The following is a 27,792-nucleotide window of genomic DNA, read 5'->3' on the forward strand; positions in this document are numbered from 1 at the left end:
ACAAAGTCTAAAGTCATGTTACTGGGTACAAAACCACAAATAGCAAAGCTTTCTAAAAGTAATTTCGAAGTGCGCATAGGCGGTAATGTTCTTGAACGTGTTGAAGAGAGTAAGAACCTAGGGCTTCTTATGGACGGAGAATTAAGGTTTGAAAAACATGTGCTTAATGTGGTTCGAAATTGCTTTTATAGACTAAAACTTCTTTATAAAATAAGATCCTTCCTTAGTGTTCAGCTTAGGGTGAGGTTATGCGATGCACTTGTTCTCTCACGATTTGATTATTGTGATACAGTTTACGGGCCGCGCCTCCTATCGCGTACTCAGGGATTAATACAAAGAGTGCAAAATGCCTGTGCGCGGTATTGTTTTGATATCCCTCCACGCTCGCACGTAACGCCATATATAAATAAGAACTGCATTTTGAAGATGTCCACGCGTCAAACGGTCCATTTAGTCGCTTATGTTTGGCATTGTGTACCACCAGATACCCTCGTACCTTTACAATAAGCTAACCTGGGCTCATAACTCCAGATCCTCGGAGGTCAGGTCATCTAGGTACCTGCAACTTGTCTGCCCTCGTCACCACTCAGCGGCCTTTCGTGGCTGTTTCCGGCACGCCGCTACGAAGATCTGGAATGACCTGCCTCCACCAATCCGTTCGCTGAAGTCGTTAAGTGGCTTCAAATCGAAATGTCGTGCACACTTGTTACAAATTCAATTACAGACATCACAGTAACATATCAGTCACTCGCACACTTATCACACACACTTTTACATTTTCGCGGCAATTTGATGATTTGTTTTAGTTTTAGTCCTAAGTTTAGTTCGTTTTGGCTCTTTTTTTCTGTAACTTCGTAATAAATAGATTTAAAAAAGGCGGTAGTTAATATTTTGTTTGTCTTAATTTTCTATGTTTAATAATGTTTGTATTTTTATGTCAATATAAATTTATTTGGGTGTCGTTGGCGTACGTGTCGCCATTAATTTTTTAGCGCCACGGTTTGCCGCGGCACTATGCTGAGTGGGGATCCTTTTTGGCGTCCAAATGTTTTTTGTCTGCATGCTTTTCTTTTTTATGTACTTTGTTGTGGCGTCAAATAAATGTATTTTCTTTCTTCTTCTTCTTTCTAATCTGTAAAATAATGTTCATCTTAGCTGCAACCTCGATTACATTTGAGTAGTGCATGGTGAAAAAATATGCCATCGGCGTGCAGGTTCCATACAACAGGCAATAAGTCTAGTTCCGAATGCGTTTCTGTAAAACTGTAGTACTTACACCATTGTCTAAACAAGTAGCTGACAACAAACCATTCGTAAACCTTATTGTCGTGACAGAAGATCTACTATTTTGGGCAAGAAAGCGTGTTAATGTTAGTTCCATCGGTGTTTTTTTTAAGTCCTTTAATTTCAAGGGTGCATTCCCTTAAATTAAGCAACTTTCTCAAAGAAACCGGTATTCTAATTAATCCATTTTGGAGATAATTAATGATTTTGTGTGCGTATTTATGTTCCACAATAAATTTAAGTGTTTTTACAATAAAACAGCTCACCCGAGTGCCTCTGAAATTCCATTTCATTTATTTATTTCAATATAACCTTAGTGTAACACCAAAACGTTTACATGAGACGATATCTTCCAATTATGGTGCAGTAATAGTGCCATGATGTTAAGGTACTATTTTCACTTTTTATTCGGTTTTTCCAGCGTTTTTTAAATATATTTAGCGCAGATTATCAACACGATGTTCTTCTGTCAAACGTCACACACACTAATAAGGCCTCTATGAGCGTGTACACTTACTTACCTTACTGAGCGTGTACACCTACTTAGTTTATTATGAGTTTATACATTTGCTACTAAACGCTCACGCAAGTTCTATCTCGGACGATCGATATTCGAAATGTCATTGATATTGATATGTCATAGTTTTCTATACAAGATATCGAAAAACTTGACTGAATAAAACTTGTAACAAATTAAATCTCTTTTCATCTTGTATAAGTGGCCAAGTCGCTCAGACGCATAGTTTCCGAGATATAATCGAAAAACCGAAAAATGGAACCTTCAAACCCCCCTCTCCCCCCCAGCACCAGGGTTATGGCCGGGGACTTTTGATATGTTCATCTCCTAACTAGTCCAAACAAAGCTACGAAGTAAAAAATTGTGTTCCTTGCATTTCCTCTATACCTTTTTTTGGGCATTTATTTCCTGGCCTACTAACATAAACTGGAAAATAATGTCGTTACAATATTACAACCTGTATTCACATAAATCTTTGAAGGATAAATGAATGATATCTTCCCAACCCGGAAGTTTCATACTCTAGAGATATCATATCACGGTGTATTTTCATAACAAAATGAAAATTTACGAGCTTTTATAAGAAAAAGTTTGTAATTTGTTTGTGACATCTTGAAAATGGATTAAGTATATTTTACACTAATAAATAAGTGTATTTGTGTCACATGTGTGTTACAAACAAGTATATAACTATTATAACACACATGTTTTATACGATGATGAATTGATGACAGATCATCATTAAACGTTCTTTTAATGCAAACAGCTCGTTGCTCGTTGTAGTTTATTACACGTATTTACATGTTTTGTATAATGCTGATTCGAACGGTAAATAGAAGATGCGGTTTTTGTGTAGGCGACAACGACTGCGACGTCGGTGTCGCGGGCCGCAGGTCGCAGGCCGTGAGGCATTGCGGAGGGCCCGGGGCCGGCGGAGGCGTGAGGGGCTGTCACGTGGAGCTCGGGGCGCCGGCGCGGCCGGGCCGCCCGGGCGCGCGGACTCGGCGCTCGGCCGGGCTCGCGGCATTCCCCTGCCGGCAGCCGGCCGCTCCGCTATGCGCGCCGCCCCCCGACGCGCCGCGCGCGCCGCGCCTTCGCGCTCATCGGCCGCAGCGAGCCGGGCCCGGCGCTCGCCCTCGGCCTGCGAGAGTCTCCGCTAGTGGTCGGGTTGTATGGTGTGTGGCGCCGGGCGGCGGGCGGGAGGGCAGGTGCCGGCGCGCAGGTGCGGCCCGCGCCCGGCCCGGGTCCGCATTCGCGGCGCGCGGAGGCCTCATGGAGCCTCCCTGGGAGGTGGAGCTGGAGCTGCGGCACCACATCGAGAACTGTTCGTGCACCTGCGACCACATGGGCTACGGAAACTATATGGACTACCAGGTGGCGCCGGCGGCTCACGCTTGCCTATGCCGCGCGATTACCTCGCCACACGCCCACGTACGTGTGCTCGATGTCCTCACCCCATCCGCATGCCACCACCTGCAGCGGTCCGATAGGGACCGTCTCCACGCTGTCTTGTTTTTACTGTACGCATCCATCTCGCTCACTAATAATGAGATGTTTCTTTGTTATTTGGCATGATTTATATGTCCTATAAAAGAACCTCAAAAGTAGATTTATGTATTATACGACCCATTCTTCACCTGCTCGTAAGTCCCAGACTTTCATCCATATGTAAAAAGAAACTTTTTTTGGAGTAACTTTTACCTATTTCAGTACGTACTTACTTGATCCGTTATTCTTTTTAGGGTTTCGTAGTCACCTAGAAACCCTTATAGTTTCGCCATTTCTGTGTGTCTGTCCGAGGCTTTGCTCCGTGATCGTTATTTTACATTAAATTTAGTCTCTAAGATGAAACTTCGCAATAAAACATAATTTATGTATTTAATAAACATGCGGAACTGTTGAATACTAAATAACTACATGTCAATGAACTCTGGTGCATATATAGGTACTGTACCGACTGCGTTGTTATGCTTATTGCTTTACTGCATACAAGTATAGTAGGTAAGTATTAGGTCATTAACAACTAGGGTAGGGTACAGTCACCTGCAATAAAATTATCTGACACGATTTTATTTGTAGAGCCATAAGAGCGTGTCAGATATTGTTGCGGCCGTCGAAGAGTAACATATTAAGTATATCAGGGGACAGTACGAGTACTAGCTACTAGATCTAGGTATAATATGGTGATACTAAATCTTAAGCTTTGTTTCCATATCCGAGATACTAACTAGCTAACTTCGTTCTACTTTGTCCTACCGATCTGTCAATTTAGTTCAAAACTGGTTCAAAAGGATGATGATTTTGTAGTAAATTGGTTATCGCACTGTCATTTTAGTATCTGGGATGTTTAATTGCAATATCAATTGGAAAAAAATATTGAAAATAATTTAGTGAAATCTGATAACAGACATTTATTTTGTCATTAAGTACCTTACGAAACGATCTTAATTAGTTGCTTTCTACTTTCGAATATTTCTAATTCTTAATTATGCCTAGCCAAATGGGATCTTCTAGGTACTCCTAATAGGCACATTTATTTTATTTATTTATTTAAGAAACAAACAGTCTTCTATAGTTATACATAACACTGGAAATTTTCTTAAAGCTAGACTTACAGTTTCCTTAATGAAAATATTTTAACATCATGTTTAATAAAGTTTCTACAGAGTAAAACAGAGCTATTTGTGCAAACAAGAACAAAAACAATAACAAATTGTACAATTGTGTAATTGTATTGTTGTGTTGTGTTGTTTATATACAATTTAATTGTTAACACCCTGATACTCTTGCATTTTTTTTTTCATTATTGAATGAAAAAAAAAATGCAAGAGTATCAGGGTGTTAACAATTAAATTGTATATAAACTGAATACTAAAAAGGTTTTGTTATTCTTATTACTTATTAACGTTCAATACTGAGATTTTTTCCTAATAGCGCCAAACTAATGATCTGGGTTATTACACTGCATAGATAGTGTTTTAAATCTATTAAGTTTCTCGCAGAAAATATCGAGATTCAGAAATTTTTCGTTGTACAACCTGCATGCCCTTCTAACAAAACTATTTTTCGCGTAAGCAGTCCGACTACGGGGGATGTAAAAAAGGGGTTTTTTCCTGCAAGCGCGTTCACAACGTCGAAGAACTCTGAAGGATAGTGAATGTAATAAAAACGGATAATCAATAATATTGTTAATAATTTTATAAAGGGTTAAGATATCGGTACGTAACGTACGTACGTATTTACTTACATAATAATAAAAAAACACTCATTCGAAATCAGATTCCCTTTGGGAGCGTAGGTTCGTATCCTACCGACTGTGCCATGTAATATTAGAATTTAAAATAAACAAAACCATAATCTAGTTTAGCCTAAGAATGATTTATTAATCTGTTCAATCATAGACAATCAATATAAAAGTCAAAGACAAACTAAACATACCTACTCTACAAAATTTACTATATTTCACAAAATAAATCATGAAATTATGCAAAATAAAATAAAACACATTTTTATGTAGGTAGAACCATATATACCAGTTACCACTACCCGAACATTAAATTAATAGTAATCATGATCTCATGACACCATTAATAAAATACACGTACTTACTTACATACATACATACATACATACATAATTAACAAGTTTACAAGTAATTTTACCCGTTTAGTTAGCTATTACTACACCGCGGTGGACGACTTTGTGGTATTCCACTTTACTGCTAAAAACACTCGTAAACGGCTTTAGCATGTAGGTTACGTACGTATACGTTGGTCTTTTTTGCTTACCCCCAACCCCGGGGAAGATGCGTAAATGCATTTACTCCTGCGTCAAAAAAAAAAGGTAGGTATTACCTACTTAAGACCTAATATGTACTTAGATATCAAAAGCAGCGCACCGGCTACCTGTAACTACTCAGTGCAGCCCATTCATAAGCGGGCGTGACAAACGTTAGTCACATCAGTTTGCAATGCATCTTCCCGTTCCCCCTCTTTTTAAGGTAAAACATATGTATATGATTTCACCCAAAATTAATCTTAAAATGACCATGTTCTCCATCTAATGTCAAAAATCGGAGATGACAAGTGTCATACACCGTGTTTTTATTGAATTCCATTAACTTCGGGGTATCTTCTTCTTCTTCTCTGTCGTATCGCTCTTGACAGAGCTGTCGTGGTTACGTTGAGGCGTATCGGTAGTAGAGGCGGACACAGCTCTTAGCACGATCTCCCGCCATCTCTCCCTGTTGGCAGACTGTCCAGCACACTCAGATACGCGGTTTCCCACTACGGACTTTATTTGGTCAGGTCAGCGCGGTTCAGTTTGGTGAATTTACTGTGGTTACAAAATTTACTATGACAGTACCGCTCTATCCTATTATATCCTCTTTGGTAATAGGGTCCCGTTTTTACCCTTTGGGTACGGAACCCTAAAAATATATAAACTCATACTAAACACTAATAAATATGTAAACAGGCCCTACGGCAAGTGTACACGCTCGTAGGGGCCTTATCAGATAAAATTAAATGATTGATTATGTCGGAAATGGAATTAATTAGAATACCGGTGTCTTTGAGAAAGTTACAAAATTTAAGTTCAGGAATACTCCCCTGAAATTAACGAGGATAAAAAAATCACGGTGAAGAACCACCCACCGGATCTCCTAATTGCAGCTTAGGTATCATATTTTTCGCTAACCTTACGTTTCGTTATGATGGTCAAATGTGGTCACGTTGTTTTCATTTGTGGTTTGCCTCTTTCGCACTCATTAAATGTTCATATACACATTATACATGATGGCTTCCTTTTTGTATATTTAAATTATTTTTAAGCGCAAGCGTCATTCTAGATATGTTTGGTAGTATCTAATAAGGACATTGAAAAAACTTAATGTTTAAAGGTTTTCTATTTGATTGGTTTAATTTAAAAATCACTGATTAAATGAATAATGTTTAAGTTGATTTGGACCATTAATTGAGTGACTAGCTAGTTATATTTGAGATATTTAATGTACAGATGCGGTCATTATTGGTTGGACATCTCAGAAAAACCGGCCAAGTGCGAGTCGGACTCGCGCACGAAGGGTTCCGTACCATTACGGAAAAAACAGCATAAAAATCACGTTTGTTGTAATATGGGAGCCCCATTTAAATATTTATATTATTCTGTTTTTAGTATTTGTTGTTATAGCGGCAACAGAAATACATCATCTGTGAAAATTTCAACAGTCTAGCTATCACGGTTCATGAGATACAGCCTGGTGACAGACAGACAGACAGACGGACAGACGGACAGCGGAGTCTTAGTAATAGGGTCCCGTTTTTACCCTTTGGGTACGGAACCCTAAAAACAATCGCCTGCAGCCGAATTGAGCGCCATCTATGCGTTCTTTGCGTAATAATTATTTTTCACCTATACGATTCCTGGTATGATTAGCTGTCACTAGATAGCGTTGACGGCAGTAAACATAAATAAAAACTTTTATAAAAAAAAAGATAAACCGACTTCAAAAAGGATGAAATAAAATATGATCCTTTTTAGGGTTCCGTGTTTAAGTATATGCGTTACCAACTGATATGTTTGAAGTCGGTGCCAAGCCAAATTTTGAACCATATATTCATAGTGATTTTGGTGCAATTCGATAAAGGCTGCGGCTATATAAGTATGTACGTTGGATTGCCTAACGCAGCGTACTACGTAGGCGAACAACACGCGAACGCTAAGCGGCGCGGCACGGCGCCGTAATTAATCCTTTGATACCTCTAGAAGTGTCCTACGTGGGCGATCTCTTTGCGAACGCGAACGCCTTGGGCCGGCCGCGCCGCGCCGTGTCGCTTCGCTTCGCGTTCGCGACTGTTCGCCTATGTAAGACGCAGCGTTACACGACGACAATAAACGAACTTTCTGTAGGTATTTAAGAACACACCTCAGAACAGAACACACGGTTGAACCTTCTTGGCGCAGTTCGTACCATGCTTGTCGGCACATTAGTGTAAATCTTAAATAAAGTGTAAATCTAATGCGTTTATTTGTCATCGTATTTTTTAAAGAGCATTTCTTACTAATTCTTGAACAGTCCATAGCACGCAAGTGTGGGATTGGGACTGAGTTATTTTCTGTCGCTTATCCAGAGGACTACATTTCAAAATATAAAACAATTCAAGGAACCTTCATGCCAAATTTCAGCTAAAGCGGTTCAGTTATTTAGCCATGAAAAGGTAACAAAGAGGCAGACAGAATTACTTTCACGTTTATAATATTTGTACAGTTGTAATGGGATTTATATACATAAAGCTCATTATTTTTGACTGGTATTGTTACTACTTGGCTTGGCACCGACTTCAAACATATCAGTTGGTAACGTATATACTTAAACACGGAACCCTAAAAAGGATATATTTTATTTCATCCTTTTTGAAGTCGGTTTATCTTTTTTTTTATAAAAGTTTTTATTTTTCCATTTTTAGTTTTGACATTGTTAAGAGCGTGACGCATGAATGAAAAACATAATCATGTTTAACTCTAAATTCGTAAACTTTATTAAATAATCAGAATTTTCCCCGAGTCCGTCTGGGAAATCATTCCTGTCACTAAATCTATTCTCCGCCTCGCCACTGTCCCAATCCCTCAAACCCCCCGATCACTCAACCTCACAGCACATCAACCCCTGATCACTGAACCCCTCGACCCTAAACCACCAACCCCAGACCCCTTAACTCCTAACCCTAACCCACAATCCCTTAACTCCCAACCCCTCAGTCCCCGACCCATCAACTCACCTCCCCTCAACCCCCAAACCCCCCAAATACTAATACCCGCTACCTTCACCTCTCACACCTACCCCTCACTTCTCAGTCTCTTTGGTTGTTTCCAACACTACCTACATCAAAAATCATAATACACATACGAGGGAAGTTCCACATTTCGTCCGTAGTCTTCATCATCAGTAGCCTTACCACGAGATTGACATTGATATATTCGCTATCGTGTGCGTAACTTACTGTTTATGCATCTCGCTCGTACTGGAATATTAGTGTACAAAGTTACGAAGACGCTAGCGAATATTTAGTGTCACACTCGTGGTTAGGCTACAGTTGCACTACATCAAATTGGTGGTTTTTGGGAGGAAATGCTTGAGTTACTTTAGAAAACACCGAAATCACCATACACATGCCTTTAAAAATTGAGGAGTTCCCTCAATTCCTCACGGATTCCATCATCAGATCAAAACAAAAAATGTTACGAAAACACCTTGGATGTAACTTCTTTCAAACAGAAAAAGAATTACTTAAATCGGATCATGGGTGCCGGAGTAATCGCTGAAATCATTATCATCAAAACAATCATCATCATCAGCTCCACTTCATCAAATTGGTGGTTTTCGAGAGAAAATGCTCGAGTTGCTTAAGAAAACACCCAAATCACCATACATGTGCCTTCAAAAATTGAGGAGTTTCCTCAATTCCTCATGGATCCCATCATCAGAACAGCACCAGATTAATGTGGGACCACCTTGGAGGTAGTTCCTTTCAAACAAAAAAAGAATTGTTCAAGTCGGACCACGGGTGTCGGAGTAATCGCTGAACATCCTACATTAAAAAAATCATCATCACTATCATCAAAACAATCATCATCATCAGGTCCACTTCATCAAATTGGTCGTTTTCGAGAGAAAATGCTCAAGTTGCTTATGAAAACACCCAAATCACCATACATGTGCCTTTAAAAATTGAGGAGTTCCCTTAATTCCTTAGGGATCCAATCATCAGATCAGAACCAGATTAATATGGGACCAACTTGGAAGTAGCTCCTTTCGAACAAAAAAATAATTACTCAAATCGGACCACGGGTCTCGGAGTAATCGGTGAACATACATAAAAAAAAAAAAATTAGCCACAACCGAATACAGAACCTCCTCCTTCTACGAAATTGAAGTAGGTTAAAAAATATAATCTGCAGTTTACAGTTTTAAACTTTATTTGCCAATTTTGCTGCTTCGAAATATTTCAAAGATATATTTTAATCGGTTTTGGACGTTGCGAATCATACTTTTGTTTCTTTTTCTGGATAATAAATTTACCAAAATTCATTTTAATTATTCAGAAAGAAAGAAAGAAAGTTTCTTTCTTTCTTTCTTATGATTCAGATCAAAGAGGATATTATATCAATCTTTGTTCAGATCATGTTCAGATATTTCAGAATACTTCATGTGTTCCGCCAGCAGCGCCATCTAGGTTGGTATTTTAATAATGGTATGTCATTGGGGCGCAAGCGAATGCATACAAAAGTCGACCTAATTGTGTCCATCCAATTATGAAGGCGACTGTACGTTACCTTGTTTGCGCCAACGGATAATAATACTTATACACATTTATTTTTACAACGAATGTTCATCTTTCTGTTACAAATGTCGTCAGTGAGTACGTTACAAGCTCATCACAGAGCGGCGTGAAGCAGTAAATAATATAGCGCCCGTGTTTACATTAATTTAACGCTTCGCCTTAACTCAAATTTATTCATATCGCTTTATCACTTTTAATATTAGCGTAAACAGATGCTGATTACATTTTATAGTTTATTCCCCGACATTTTTACTTACACTACCTACGTAGCTACTTATAATAATGTTCCGATTAGTGTCTCGGCTTTTTCCCTGTCCGAATTAATGACACCATATAATAAATGAGTCGAAAACGTTTTTCCGTTAGGCAGTTACTCATTACAACTTGTCTGCCTCGTGTGCAATTAAATAAACAAGGATACTTACTTAAAATTAGCAGCGAGCTTGCTTAAGGGGCTACCTGAGGTTTTCATCGATTTTTGACAAGTTTTGAATCGTATCTCCTACTTTTGCACTACATATAGAATTATAAGACAAGCGGTTATCGGTTCTTCAATCTTTTATCTCCATTTTTGTCTACCGGATTGTGAAAAAAATGAATACTTATTTATTTATGACTGTTTTAAACATTGTCTAAAAAAACACTTTTTTCGTATCTCGATTGCTGTGAAAGATCTTACTTATACGAAATCTACTTATTTGGGTTCGTCTTAGACGTCTCTAAAAAATTGTCTAAGGTTTTAATTTTAAACTAATTAACACAAAAGTTATGGCCAGAAAACCAGTTTTTTGGCCTAAAATTGTTCAACTTTGATGCCAAATATTTCGAAAACAATGAACTTTGAAGTAAATATGGGATACTATATTGCTAAAATCCGTTGCTGTTAATATGATAAGCTACAAAAAACATTAGAAAACTAAGGGATTCAAATCGAAGGTCATTGGGGCATGGGATCCCCTTAAGAGGGCCGTCTTGTTCATAATTCATAAGTTAAGCAATACTAAATAGCAATTTGGGTGTTGGGTTTTTAGTCTAAACCAACGCGCTATGCTTTTAAATATTCTGAATACAGTTGCTCAAAAAGTGCTACTATACGTAGCTGTTTAGCGTGCGGAAAGTTGGTTTTCGCGAACTAGTGCTTTTTACTTTTCCAATTTTTTAAAATTTATACTTGTTCTAATTCATGACTACTTATTGATGAGTGTTAATATTAGTTTCCTTTAAACGTCGTAATCAACATAAAAACCTACTGTTAATGTAAGAATACGAAAAAATACATATTTTATAATTTAATTACTTACCTCATCATCATTATAACATGTTTATTTTTTAATATTTAATACCTATTGAAAAACCGTTCTTAATAAGTTGTCTGAATGTAACGGAATGGCTGCCGAAACGCCTGTCAAATAAGAGGCGTTTTAAGTTTCCAAAGTTTTTATTCCTTACTTGTTGTTTTTATTATTTTTTCGCAACTGTATTAAAAAACGTCGTTTGATACACGTGCGGAAATGTCATTTTTCACTCGTCCCGAGTCTTGCCACTCGCCTACGGCTCATGGCAAGATATCTCGGTACTCGTGAATATTTTATCGAGATCGAGTTCGAATATTTTATACTGACATTGTAATTTATCTACCATTTTACTTGTATACTTGTTTTTGTGATAATTTGACGATGACCATATTAGCTAGAAATAGTAAATTGTTTCTTGCTTAAAATGGGTGTGTAGCATTATTTCTAAAATCATATATCCTAAGTATGAAATTCCTATAGACAGAACATCGAAAATCAAAATGTCTAATGTACGAAATGTGGGACCGGAGATAAGAGAGCTGGCAGCTTCCTCGTCCAACGCTTGAGCATAGCGATCCAGCGAGGAAATGCTGCCAGCACCCTCGGCACCATGCCACGGGGGCCCATTTTAGATTTAGATTTTTAGTTTTATAGTAGTTTTAGTTTAGTTAATTGTTTATGAATTGAATTGAATTATTATCATGTACGAAATACCTAAAGATGCATGTCCTAATACACTTTTAATCGAACGATCTCATTTTCGAAAATCAATAATACTTTGTACAAAATGCCTAATGACAATATACTTTGAAAGTCAATATGTCTGTCTGGTTGACGTAACTGGTGACTGGTGACCGAAGAGCTGGTAGCTTTCTCGCACAACGTATCAGTATTGCGATACAGCGAGGAAATGCCGCCAGAATCCTTGGTACAATGCCTCAAGGGCCTATTTTAGATTTAAGCTAGTTATTAATTTGGTTTACGTAGTACCACTGTATATATCTTGTATATAAATAAATGACTTTTTCATATTTCTAGTGCTCAAAATAGCTACGTATAAAAAGCCTAATGACAGTACTTTGAAACTCAATATTTCCGAGAATATTTCATTCTTACCCTGAGTGGCCTGAGTCGACAGTAGGTACGTTAAAGGTAGTTCCTTAGCATGACTTGCGTTGTCGCGCGTGACTGCTTATAGCAGCAACAATATCCATAGTTATACATGAGCACAAAAAAATATTTGATATGATGAATAATCAATAGGTAATTATTTGATTTTAAAGTGGTATAAACTTCATCATTATTATTTATTTTATGAAATTAATTAATGAGGATGAGTATGAGTATGACTTAAATTTTAAAGTTAACAACGACTCACAATCTTACTTGTCTTACCGTGCTAAAAATACTCCGAAGCCTAGTAATATGAAATTGATACTAAATTAAGAGACCTCATCGTTAGACTTACCAAAGAGGATATAATAAGATAGAGCGGTACTGTCATAGTAAATTTTGTAACCACTGTAAATTCACTGCCATCTATCGACATACTTTAAAACTAAAAATGAAGATTTATAAAAATACGTTAAAATGTATTTAAATATGGATAAATGATTTTTTTATTTGCATTTTTTATTTTTATATGATTTTGACCCATGTTCTTTCACTGATATGCGTTAAAATTATAAATAACAAACGAATCCGTCAACGCCCTCTATACGAGAGTAGGCCAAAGCTAGTGGCGCCATCTGATCGAGAATCAAATTTTTGTGATTTTCGAGGCACGTTTTTTCCTTAGACTGTATCTATCTATTACGGAGTTATATCTATCTTTGGACTTACTAATTTAAATTAAAAAAAATTGCCGTCATGATTACTTAATTTCTAGATTAACGTGCCTTAATTCAGACTGAAAATGTAGAATGAAATATTGAGACTTCAATTGGTAGACCTTATCTTTTTGCAAAAAAAGATTAACGAATACGTATGTAGTGCGTAGTGTAAAGCATAGATAAATATAAGCACAGATTAATAAATAGATATACCTAGTAAGGAAAGAGTGCTAACTCCATACATCAGTTTTCTTACCAAAATGCGAGTTATTTTCGTATTCTACATCTAGCGTCAAGTAGCCAATTTATCATTCTCATTGACAATAGATGTCGCGACGAACGAAAAGTCTAATGCTCAACAATTTTCAGCTAATTTTATAACCGGATTAACCGGAACTTTATTTTCAACTCCTTCTGCTTGTAATATTAGTTGTAAATTGTATTAGCAATAACAATATACATTTTTCTTCAGTCGCGACACTCGTGACATCTGGCGGTCTAGCATAAGTTGCGTTCTCGCGCGCGACTCCATACATTTAGCGCGACTTCAAGTATGGACTCGCGCGCGAGAACGCAACTTATGCTAGACCGCCTGGTGTCAAGTAGCGGTACTGATAAATTCATTACTTGACGCTAGATGCCGACGACGATTTAAACTTTCACGATTTTTACTCATTATTATTCACAACGACGAGACTTAAAACAAACGAGGTAAATTTAAAACTTATTTTACGCGATTAAGTCCCGTCGTTGTAAATCCGAAACACACTCGCGTTTTGGTGAGAAAACTGATGCATTGAATTAGCACTTGTTGGCGACAAACCCGCCGACGCATCAAATTAACTCCCCAAGCAACAGCGATGACGTCCACCGTCACGTCACCGGACCGGTTAGCCGGCGACGGGCCCGGGGGCCGGTCCGCGGGGGGACGTCAGCACACTCGAAATAACGGCTCGCGGAACGACACATGTCGCGTCGCATCAAAATTAATAATAAATTAAGAAAAGATCAATCACAATCTTGTAACTATTGCAATTAAAATTAGTGTTTACAGTCCACTCGTATCATTTCATTCAGCAGTCTAGATCTCCAAGGTTCAACATACGAATTAGACACTAGACGCAACATATGTCGTATGTGTATGTATGTCTTTCCTTGTTTATATTTCTCTATGGTGTAGAGCAAATTCAATCTAAATGAATTAGATTCCGAGAATAGAGTCCATTTTTAGCCCTCGGCGGGAGGGCTACGAACTTCCATGTGTTGTCGCGGAAGTGCTACGCCACTGCTACGGCGTAGAACTGCTACGACAAAAGTACTCTGTTTCGGTTTCATTGTTTTATTTTCCTTAAACTTCCATTATTTACAACGAGTTGTAAGGCATGTGTTTTAATATTATACTACTGGCCCAGTTAAATTAAGGGTTTCACCTCGGAATGAGAGATAATAAGCTGGAAACTCGTATAAACCTTCCACCTAACTTGTCATAAATTTTATGCTCTACAACTCTTTCCTACATATAAATAACATCGAAGCTATAGAAATTTTGATATCCGCGAAAAACCGATTTGTGACGACATTTGACCTTGAATAACTTCTGACGCGCACACGATCTATGCGTCGATTTTCAAGAGAACCTTTAATACGTCATAACGAAGGTGTATACGAGTTTCCAGCTTATTATCTCTCATTCCGAGGTTGACCGTCTTTTTAGGCTGACTGGCCCATACCTGTGACTAAACTGACATGGGTCGGCTAAGGTGTGTAACATAAATAATAGGTACAAAAATATTTAGATTTGATCAAATTTAGTAATCTTTGTTAGTATCAAAAAGAAAATATTTTTATAAATTGTTCCTTTGAACTGGATGGCTTTAATTATAGGGCAAATGTACCGGACAATGCATAGCAGCCGTAACAGCCATTGAAAACAAGTTTAAATTTTGAATTGTACCTAACGCGTGAACACGGCAATATATTTATTTGGTATTCCAATAGTTTTTTCTCGCGATATCTGTAAAGTGAAATAAGAAAATCGGTATAATTTTAGGTTCTTAGCTTATAGGCACACTAGATAGGTACACCATTCCAATAAATGCACAAAAATCCGATACACACGGCTCTACCCGTATCCGTAGTCAGTTAATATAGATGTATGAATATAAATCAATCCATCTCTGTGTCACGTTTCCCCCATGACTGACTCGCTAAATGCACAAATAGAAACCGTTGATTCGACCTAAATTCGCCAGAGGGTCAAAGAAATATTTCTTTGACGATAAAAGTAATCACGTCCGAGATTTTAATAGCAGGCTTGAACGGCGTAGTGTTCCGGGAGTGCTTCATGGAAACAAAGTCAGAAGTCCTCTTTTAGCTACCATTTTAAGCATGACAGATGTAATCTAGGAGCATATAAACCAAACGGAGACGCCGTCTGTAATTTTCTGTACAAAAACGTCTGCCGATTTTTGCGGGGAAGGGGAACGTCAAATGTATATGTAACGTAAAAATAGCCATAAACGTCAGTCCATACATTGTGTATGACCATTGGCCGACTATTTTCGACAGAGGGGGAACGCCTGTTAATAGCTACTCCGTTTGGTTATATCCTCCTAGTATGTAATACTCGACATAAATTAAAACCTAAGTGACAGTCTTGAAAGACTGGCAACTCCCTGTTTCCAGTCCACCTCTAGGTTTCGGCATTGACAGTATGGAATGAATTGACAGCGTTGGCTGCAAAAAATATAATACAGATGTAGTGCATAATTATTTTCCATCGTATTTTGTCGGAAACGTTCGTATTTGGCATGCTACTTCAGGCATTTTACTGGACTGTTAGACCGAGCAATACATGAGAGCTCATTCCAGGACACGCTCCTCGTTACATCTTAATTCAGTCGGCACTCAATTTTATAGCACTAAAAGCATTTTCAACACATTTTCGGGATGTGTAGGAAATTCCCGGGTGTTATAATGCGAGCTGCGAAACTAATGTGACAAGGTGATAAAACGTGCATAAACGGTTGCAGTGGCGATAGCGTGAGAGTGCCGCGATACACTCCGCGCTTTGTGTGACAATTTACTGTGCGCAGGTAATATTTCAGAGTATGTAAATCGTTGTAGTGTGTAGGTGCATTATTCCCCTAGCATGATGAGAGCAAGGTAGCTCTTAGTAATGTAATATTAATATTAGATTTATTCCAGTCACACCATGCACAAGCATCACGAGCGGTGTTTTTAATGGCGAATGATTATTAGACATTTTTCAATATGCATTGCGACACGTGATAATAACACATGTCTCAATATGACGGGTCTATACCTATATTTAAACAGGAACTAATACTTTATTTATGATTGTTATTAGTAACGTAGATATGAAAATGATATATTTGGAAAAATATTAAGGTTTATGCGTAATAGGTATATTAAAAAAAATGCTTCCTTGCCTCGCCTCGCCCGCCTCGCCGCCGAATGAACATGTTGAGCGTTATTTGAGCAAAATTAGTGTAGTGACCGGTATTAAAAATATATGCTGCAAGCCAAATTTCATCAATCAACTATACAGAGTGGAAAAAATTAATAGGCCCTGGAGGGAAAGTGCCTAAAAACTTCAAGTTAGCTCAATTTACTTAAAGGAAACATTATTTTATTTTTCGAAAGAAACAAAACTGCATTAGAAGTTTTTTTTTTCAAGTTTGCTTGTAAAAAATTCTTGAGTACTAAATATTCGATTTTTATGGATATTTTGTACGACAGACGAGTGTAAGACCTAATGTTAACGTTTCTTGGAGTAATGTTATCATTATTATTAACTGTATCGTATCGACTAGTAGAATAAGATATAGGATGTTAATTTTTTGTAATTTTTAGTCGTTTCGATTCCCGGGCGAGACAAGCGAATTAAAAAAAATCTTTAAATGCAGTTTTGCTTCTTATTAAAAATAAAAGAATGTTTTCTTTAAGTAAAATGAGCAAAGAGAACTTAAGGTTTTAAGGTACTTTCCCTCCAGGGCCCATTCATTTTTTCCACCCTGTATATACATAAATTGAAAATAAATATCACGCGCTTCATATGTCAGAAGTAGCTGAGCATTGAAAGCGCATTTCCAACGTCGAGATTGTATCGAGCACCTTTCTTATTTTTCTTGCGATAGGTACTTCCGTCGCGCCCGGCCCGCGCGCGATCTGATATCCTGCTGTCGACACGTGCCTCTCGTCAAAAATTGATACCTTTACCTTCTTTCATGCCTCTGCGTTTGTAGTTTTGGACCCTCTATTCACTATTCAAAGTTCAAATATACTTTATTCATGTAGACCTAACAACAAACACTTATGAATCGTAAGTAGGTATTGAATTATTATACAAGTCAAATTTAATATGTACTTACTAAGAATTTCACAAAAAGATCGTCAAGCATAAAAAAAATTATAAAAAAATACTAGTCTAACATGTTTCTAGAGAAAAATCTAAATCTCAAAAAAAAAAAATACACAACAAAAGAAGTATATACATAATGTACATTGGAATATCCATTTCCTCATCATTATTCAAATATACGTAATAAAAAATAACGAATCATTTCGAATCACAATTAATCCCACGTTGTTTTATCATTCATGTAGTCTCGTGTGGTATATATAATAAGCCGTTTCATTTGCTCGCTTGCACTTTTTCTCTAACGGCTTAAGTTTTATAGAGGTGGGAGTGTGCTACTTACTAAGAAATTTGGAACGTGAAGCGCGCCTAATCAAATTTAAAAATACGGCTAATATAGTATAGGTATTCATGTTCCATTTTGAACATATGCGGTACACATTACACACTGATTTTAGTACGAGAATTGGTTGTAAAATAATGATATTTTATAAATATTTAATACCACCAATTCTCGGGACTCGTGCACAATGATTTACATAGGTACCTTCCACGCTTACATTTAAATTACGAATTACGAATTCAGAAGAAGTAGGTATAAGGCGGTTCCCTGAGCCAGAAGGCGAAAAATCTCCTTTTATGATCATATTTTTCTAAGAGACGTGGAAAAAATATATGTAGTTCTTGATCATATTATCTTTAATTTATAAGCTTCCGATATACGAATTATGATACTTCGCTCGATACAATTAATTCCCAAAATAACCTCTAACTAGGACTTTTAATGCAACTTTACTCGGTTATTTATTGTGTGACACTATAAACAAAAAATAAGAAAAAACAGTTAACTTAAATAGTAATTTGACCGCTTTCGAATTTCGATATTGTAATGCAACGTTATTAAAATAAATAAAAATCGACAAAATTCGATCAAAATTGACACTTGGCGCGCATGGCTTTCCCGTTCTTTCTTGCGAAATGTGACCGTGATAGCGGCAAACCGATGGAACGGCCTTAAGTTTGTATGTCCATCTGTCCGTCCGAGGCTTTGTTCCGCGATAGTTAGTGCTAGAAAGCTGCAATTTGGCATGGATAAACATATAAATCAATCATGCCGACAAAGTGGTAAAATAAAAACTTTAAAAAAAATTGGGTATCTCCCTACACCATACCATATGGTGTATAGTGTCGTTAGATAGGTCTTTTAAACCGAATAGGTATCTTCAACATTTTTAGGGTTCCGTACCCAAAGGGTAAAAACGGGACCCTATTACTAAGACTCCGCTGTCTGTCCGTCTGCCACCAGGCTGTATCTCACGTGTGTGTGGTTCATGAACCATCATAGCTAGACAGTTGAAATTTTCACAGATGATGTATTTCTGTTGCCGCTATAACAACAAATATTTAAAACAGAATAAAGTGGGGCTCCCATACAACAAACGTGATTTTTTGCCGTTTTTTGAGTAATGGTACGGAACCCTTCGTGCGCGAGTCCGACTCGCGCTTGGCCGGTTTTTTTTGATACAGTGAATATTTTCGGTAATAATCGTTCTAAAAGAAAAAAAAATGTATGTGCCCCCCGTCCCTCTATCTTTTTAACAATGGGTCCAAAAAATATAAATAAAATCCTGAAAGTAGAGCATAATAAAGACATCCAATGAAAACTCTAGCAAACATGATCGTCTAAGCCGTCTTCCCTTCTTCGAAAAGACGTACAAACTACAAAGCGATGCGAAGGTTTGCTTGTAATGTACCTATATATGATACCCTACACTGAGCATGGCGCGACATGCTCTTGGCCGGTTTATTTGTTAATAATAAGTGTTCAAGTATGATATGTAGACTGTTGAAGTGCACCTCCAGCCCTCAACTATGACAAATTACTTAGAACTGATAATTTATTGGCAAACCTAACGTTTACATGACAGTCACTTATGTATTATGTATGTACTCATTTCAAACATAGAAAGAGAGAATCATACTATCTTTGTCTTACACTAGTACTAGCACCCAAAAGAAAGGGATGAGTATAATTTTCCTGGTTGTTACTGACTGTCAAATTGGTTTGACCAATTATACATACCTAAACATATAAATATATTAAATACCAACATTTATTTTGAATAAAACTTGCAAATAAAAGCTGTTGAAGGCATTAATTCAACTTTCCCTTAGATTAAACAATTGCAAATATATTTGGAAGTTTGTAAACGAATAAGTAAATATTTCACATTTAAGTCCCTGCAAATATTTTAGGTTGTGTTTTGTTCTGTTACTTTATTTCCAAGTTGAGGCAAAAGACATTTCGCAATCTACCTTATGGTAAGATAAAAGTTTCGGGATAACAGTTGAATGAATCGAGTTTTCGTTTAGTGATGGAACTGGAGGCAAACAGATAAAAGTTAAGGGGCCCACTGACTATCAGTCCGCCGGACGATATCGGCCTGTCAGTTAGAACAAAATTTGACAGTTCCGAACAACTGACAGGCCGACATCGTCCGGCGGACTGATAGTCAGCGGGCCTCAGAGTCGCTTTTACCCAAAACCAACATCTGATTCTGTGTAAGTACTTAGGCCTAGGCGTGTAGCTACACCTGACTGATTTATTTTATTTTAGAGAAGGTACACATATTTTTAATTAATTTATCTTCAATTAATTTGTAGTCATTGATTTTATAAAGAGCGATAAAACAATAATTGATTGATCCCTTTAAATTTCTAATACTAACCTATTCTTCGTTCCATTCGGTTTTATATAATCTTTTATAAATAACGAGATATTTTATTTCATCCCTAACAGAAATAGTTTAATTAATTTGGTTTTAATCAAGTTATTATCAATGTCTAATGTTCATATTTACTAATTTCATACAATAACGATAATGACTGCAGGAGCTTTACAAATGTCGGACGGACTAATGCAACGAAATTAAATAATTATTATTTATTACTTAAGCCTATTGAACATAAATGTAAGTATGTATAGCGAATTACGAAAAACTACGAGATATTGGCAGTGTCAGGGGGCTTTTTACGACTCCAATCAATTAAGTCAGTGTAGAGGAAAGTTTAAGTACTCTCGTAGGTACGCAAGGAAGGAAAACATTAGATATCTCTTCCTTAATCATGGCGGGTAAACGGGGCTCGCAGTTTGCCCTCTTTAACAAATATTTTCCTCGGAGCTTTTTATGAGTTTCTTTCGATGTAGAAAGGTACTTACGTATCTGGTCAAACTTGTTGCCAAAATATCGCCGTGCCTGCGGTATCTTTTTGTGTACAGTCCTGTACACAACTGACGAGCAGTGTTTGACATGGGAATTTTCGCTTTTTGTTGACAGCCTGCCATTTTCAGATGTCGCCGGGCCTTGTCGAGATATCGATCTGAGCTATCTTTGTTAAACATTAAAGCAACCGTGTGCTCATCAGTGGGGGCAGTGTGGACCATCTAATTTTAAGGGATGACCTAGTTGAAAGAATCGGTCATCTAAAAAGGTTTGCCAAAAAGCCACGTTGGTACCGTGTCAATATTAAAATAGGCCGGCCCTAGCGCATATTAGGTCAATGGATTATCATTAGCTTGACATTGGTTTATTTATTGTTTAACGGCATTTATGTACCTACATTATATCACAGACTTTTGCACATGTACATTACATAGGTGTAGGTAAGTACATAAAAGACGTTCTTACTTTTGTTTCAAGTGACTGTAAAACTATATACCTGGTACGTTTCGATGTAACTCCTTTTTATTGTTTTCTGATTAATTTAATGTATCTTATTAACAGTCACAAATCGTATTCCCTCCAGAAACATATCTGACAGTTCTCCATAAAAAAAACTCAAAATAGTCATAAACACAACAACCAGAGATTATAAAGCCGGGTGCATGCTACATGGTATAAGGGCACATACAGGATATTTACTACAATCACTACTGTGATGCTTACATGAGTGATACCCATATTACCCATAGGTACTCGTATTGAGATAGCCGGTGTGCTTAAAATTCTTCAAACGATATTCCTGGTTTTCGAAGGCAAAATCTTGGAAGACAGTGTATGAACTAGCTTAGTATGGTATCCTCTTGGCTAAGAAGTAATCTTCTTACACTCAATACAGCAAAAACCTGTTACATATGTTTCTCCAAGCATAAAAATACACAACCAAATAGTAATTTAAAACTAAAGATTCACGACTGCTTAATTGTCCCTGAAATACATATTTATAACCACTAACATATAAATCCACGCGTACGAAGTCGCGGGCAACAGCTAGTATAACATATGATGATACAGAATTCTATTAGGATGATGATATGAACTGAAACACATGCACACACACACAAATGTAATCTAATATTTTCTTTCTTTTTTAATATAATGTAGAATTTAAAAATGTAAATATACAAATATTGAAATAGTAATAACAATACTATGTAATTGTAATGGCAGGTATCCGAACTTGCTTACAATAGCCCAGTCTCATTGCCCACCGAAACTTCAATCCATAGACCGGTATACTGTTCACTTCACTTTTTCTACAATAGTCCCAATGCCTGCTGCGATCGGTTCATGGGTGTCTATTGTTGCGCCTGTGAACGGGTTCCAGGTTCCAGCAAGCGTTCAACACATGACATTCAAGTTTTTTCTGTACGCTTGCAGTAATTGGAAAGAATTTATTATATATAATCACGATTAGGTATTGCATATTTTGCAGTAGGTACCTAATATAATGCGGGCTAGACAATATTCGTCGAATGTAATGAAGTAATATGAAAATTGGAATGAAACGAAGGATAGTGTCTGCCTGTCCAGTTCTTATAATTATTGAAACTTTTTTACAGTTTTCTTCGCTCTTACTTCAGCCGTCAGCGGTACCTACCTAATTTAGTAAACAGTAGGTTTAGTTGTCTTCATAATACTTACCATACCAAGTATTCACACGCTCATTTTATTACCAAAGTGGGAAGTGATTTCGCTGTTTGAACAATAAACAGTCCTAATCTGCGTTTCCTTTATGAAGAGCGCTATTACATTTCGGCGTTGAGCGAGTTTAGGTATTTTACGCGCTGCGGCGGGCTGTGCGAGCTTAGTGTGCCGATCCCTTCTACCACGTTTTCCCTCTCGCTAGCACTACAATGATGGATTAAACAACCTTGATCCTTCGTGAAGCATACTGAAAACAATTATAACGACACTAACTGTACTTAAATTTTAAAATCCTAATTATTGTTAATCCAGTGCAAATGTACTTACTTTTGTATTATAAAAGAATTATTTTATACTAGAAAGAAATTATACTCGCTTGTTTACATGTTTCGTCATTACATTTGGTACAGGTACAGGGTAACCGTACAGCTTGGGTAGCGAAACTATTTTAGCTATATGTAGCAATGTTGGCCGTAATTGTTAATTTTAATTAACCATTGATCAATTGCATTAACCATTAGTTCCGCCATTACGCACTAATTGCATTAAAGTTAATTCGAATTAAATTTTTGAGACGTTAATGGCCACTGAAGTTAATGTTTTGTTTAGTGTTGTTTGACATATCAGTCAAATTTGACAGTTTTGACAGATGTGTCAAACTACATTTTCCATCCCATGACTAATGTTGAAGGTCCTATCAAAATTGGACAAGCCGTTTCAATCTGGGATCCAAAACTGTCAAAAATGTCAATTTTGACAGATAGTATAAATCTACACTTAACAATGTTACTTGGTGCTAAATTCTATCCCAAAAAGATAATTTTCACTGAAAATGACAAAAACTGTCAATCTGTCATATTTGACTGATATGTTAACCAAACCTTAGTTCCACTAGGTACTGCCAGGGTTCAGCATCAGCTCTATCATGGGTACTGCTCTCCTAAGTGCTTATCAAGACGAGTCGAATGACTAAAACAGCGTGTGCCTATGTTGCACCAAACCTTAGATCCACTAGGTACTGCCAGGGTTCAGCATCAGCTCTATCATGGGTACTGCTCTCCTAAGTCCTCATCAAGACGAGTCGGATGACTAAAACAGCGTGTGCCTATGTTGCACCAATCCTAAGTTCCACTAGGTACTGTCAGGATTCAGCATCAGCTCTATGATGAGTACTGCTCTCCCAAGTTGCTCATCAAGACGAGTCGAATGACCAAAACAGTGTGCGCCTATGTTGCACCAAACCTAAGTTCCACTAGGTACTGCCAGGGTTCATAAGGAGGATGAGTAATACATACTCAAAACTTATACAAGTTCAGTCTTAGTTATATCGGAGCATTGTTTATAATGGCGTAAGCGCCATCGACAATAAGGTCCATTTTTATAGGAAATACCACATTTTATACTGTTTTTAGTATTTGTTGTTATAGCGGCAACAGAAATACATCATCTGTGAAAATTTCAACTGTCTAGCTATCACGGTTTATGAGATACAGCCTGGTGACAGACGGACAGACAGACAGACAGCGGAGTCCTAGTAATAGGATCCCGTTTTTACCCTTTGGGTACGGAACCCTAAAAACAGAATAAAATAGATATTTAAGTGGGGCTCCCATACAACAAACGTGATTTATTTATCGTTTTGTGCGTAATAGTACGGAACCCTTTGTGCGCGAGTCCGACTCGCACTTGGCTGTTTTTTTTTTTTAAATTTACTACCTATAAAATGTCAGGTCATTTCAAATATTTTTAATGTTGTTCGGAAGTTTGTTATGTTACTATACTATATATTATAATACTATAAAAACAAATACAGTACTCGGATCAAAGTTTCTCAGTCGCAGTTTACACGCACACAGTATAGCGTTCTACACGGCGCCTGCCGCACACAACGATAAAAAACCTCGTTGTCGCCGTCGAAAACGTGCGGAGCCGACCGACACAGGTCCGACCTCTTCAAGCTGACAAGCTCTGCCGCGGTACTGAGATCGCCAGCGCGCGTCATCGGTAATTATAGTTTTCAAAAAATTGCCAAAAAATTAAAGTAAAATTTGATAAATACAAATGTATAGGTATACCAACAGTATAAGCAAACGTTATAGATTGCTCGTGTATAAAAATGACTTCGATACTAAGTAGATTTTCGTAGGAATTTACACTTGTTTCGAAGAGAAAATTCAATTCGTTCAATATTGATTTTCTCTTTCTTAAAAGCATGTAGGAAGAATGTCATTCGATATTCCTAAAGTACAGGATATTAGTAATACAAAATATCTAACTTTAGCAGAGTAAACTTCTCAAAATTTACAAATAAGAGCTCACAATTCAGTGCTTCACGCGGTTTTTCGTAAACGACCATCAGAAAAAGAATCATTACTAATTTAATTAGTCCTTTTTCTAAAATGTACAACGATATTCCTAAAGATAAGAAGACGCGCTTACTGGAACAAGTACTCTTTATTTCTAATAATGAGCGTTAAATCTTAAATGTTGTCGGGAATATCATCAATTTTACATTATTTCGACTTTTCTTGTAAGAACGCTCTGAAGCTTACACAATATACAGATTTTAATTGCGTTAAGTAGAACGGGGAAGTATTTAACGCAATAATTTTACTATACTTACCGACGCTTTATCTCTAAGATAACTCGGTAACATTACCTAAAGAGAAGCAAAGGTAATCTAATCCCTCTCCGTCAGCAATATATCAATGTTAAGGTGCATCTTCCACAAAGGGACGACTATAACGATACATTCTTTATGAACCGGACACAAGGGACGCCGCTGCCTTTAGCGGTATATTGCTGCGGGAAACTCTAGTCTGAATGAGCAATTATGTCGTCATTAGGCTGTTATCGTGCCTAACTGTTATCTAATTACTAACAATTGGCAAACAAGACGGTACCTACTTTACTAATACCTAGAGTGTGAGGCCCAAGAGAGGCCAGCCCCACAGATTTTGAAATTGATATTTTGATTGACGCAATGACGTTAGACTGACTATTCGGAACTTAAAAAGAACAGATATGATTTATTTAGCAATTTAATTATTCTTATCTACATCTTAATTATTAATGATACTTATAGATAAGAATACTTAGTAATAAAAACTTTTTACAAAAAAAGAAAACCGACTTCAAAAATGATAAAATATAAAAGATTATCCGTTTTAGGGTTCCGTATTTAAGTATATGCGTTACCAACTGATATGTTTGAAGTCGGTGCCAAGCCAAATTTTGTACCATAAAGTCGTCGGTCTATATAAAACTTGCAAATAATGTACGAGTAAACAAACCATTTTACCTTCATTACTTGGTAATCTCGCTCTTTAAAAGGACAACCATGACCTTATCAACAGTCTATACATATTATATCCTGTCTCGGGACTTAAAACACCTATTTACCAAATTTCAACTAAATCGGTTCAGCGGTTTAAGCGTGAAGAGGAAAAACAAAGTTATTTATTTAAAGTTTATATGTTTTTACTTCGGAAAGGTGTTAATGTTGATACCATACATGAATTCAGCACCCCCGATTTATACGAAAACGTTACCAAACCCGGCCTAGTAGCTTTACTGATGTAGATAATCAAGATAAAAATAAAAGCCCTAAATAAACCTTCAAGAGCGGATATCTCAAAAACTACACAAGATATCGAAAAACTTGACTGAATAAAACTTGTAGCAAATTAAATCTCTTTTCATTTTGTATAAGTGGCCAAGTCGCTCAAACGCATAGTTTCCGAGATATAATCGAAAAACCGAAAAATGGAACCTTCAAACCCCCCTCCCCCAGCACCAGGGTTACGGCCGGGGACTTTTGATATGTTCATCTCCTAACTAGTCCAAACAAAGCTACGAAGTTAAAAATTGTGTTCCTAGCATTTCCCTCTTCTTATTGCTTGGCCTAAAAGGGGTCCTCAACAATTTTTTTTTTGATAATGTTAATATTTTGGGAAATAACCGCTCCAAAAAAAAAAAAACATTGTGTGTGTGTCTTATTTGGTTTTCTCGCTTTCGATATGAAAAGTAGTGTTTAACTCGGGTGAAAGGCCTATTTCATCCCTTGGTTAACAATCTACTAGAAACACTTAGAGTCAGATCAAAATAACTCTGCAGCGAGTTTTATAGCACAGACTTGCAAGTGCAATTTTAAACGTCAAACTTCTATGAAATGATCTCAGGAAATAATGACGTTTAATGCGTTTAAATAATACTTGCACGTCTGTGCTATAAAAATCGCTACATGTATTATACTAATTACTAATAGCTCCCGCCTATTGTAACGGAAGGGTACCTACGGAACCCTACGCTGAGCGTGGCCCAACATGCTCTTGGCCAATATTTTATTTTAAGTGAAAGGGGTTAGTGGGTACGTACATGAATTAAATCTGAATACATGTTTAAGGGTTATTCTCGCTTCGAGAACTATAGGCACTATAGTTGGGCAATAATATAAAATAAAAGTTATAAGTGGTCTGAGAAGTTCGGTCTGTTTGTCAATCCGTCTAAGTGTCAGGCCATTGTCATAGGTAGCGAACGCCAGCTCGCGAAAATAGATTCTACACCCCCCGTATATTTTAATGGCACTCCGATTCCTTACAGCCAGAGTGTAAAAGACCTAGGCGTCTATTTAGACAGCACCCTGAGTTGGAAGATACAGGTAGCTGAAATTTGCCGAAAAGTCACTGGATCTCTACATGCCCTTAACAGACTTAAACACTTTTTACCCGTTAAAACAAAAATATTATTAGCACAGACATTAATCCTACCTATAATTGACTACGGTGATGTGTGTTATCCAGACTTAAATGAAGAGCTCTTGAACAAGTTAGATCGTTTACTAAATAACTGCATTCGTTTCATTTTCTGTCTTCGTAAATACGACGATGTCTCCTCTTTCCGCTCTAAACTCGGCTGGTTTCCTATACGTGTTCGTCGAAATATTCGCATGCTTTGCACCCTCTTTTCTGTTATTAATGATCCCCAATCTCCCGAATATCTCAAATCTTTCTTCAACTACTATGGTGTTTCTCGTGTCCGTCAACTTCGCTCTACTGGCAACCTTTCTTTGTCCATACCATCTCACCGAACAGGTTTCATGTCCTATTCTTTCTCTATTCAGGCAGCTCGCCTTTGGAATAGTCTCCCTGTTAAAATTAGACAGTGTCCGAATAGATTTGCATTTAAAAAATCCTTACGTGAGTACTTTGCTG

At 37.2% G+C, this 27,792-nt stretch overlaps 1 protein-coding gene across 1 annotated transcript in view; it reads left to right on the top strand.

The window, feature by feature from the left end:
• The first annotated feature begins 2,636 nt into the window (after nt 1-2,636).
• The window catches only part of LOC134745132 (dipeptidase 1-like), a 47,913-nt gene continuing 22,757 nt past the window's right edge, over nt 2,637-27,792 (top strand). Inside the window, exon 1 of the mRNA XM_063679100.1 lies at nt 2,637-3,232. Within this exon, the coding sequence (XP_063535170.1) occupies nt 3,074-3,232 (159 nt within the window). The 5' untranslated portion in view covers nt 2,637-3,073. The remainder of the gene's footprint in view (nt 3,233-27,792) is intronic.

The sequence above is a fragment of the Cydia strobilella genome, chromosome 11 (assembly GCF_947568885.1).
Source record: "Cydia strobilella chromosome 11, ilCydStro3.1, whole genome shotgun sequence".
NCBI lineage: Eukaryota > Metazoa > Arthropoda > Insecta > Lepidoptera > Tortricidae > Cydia > Cydia strobilella.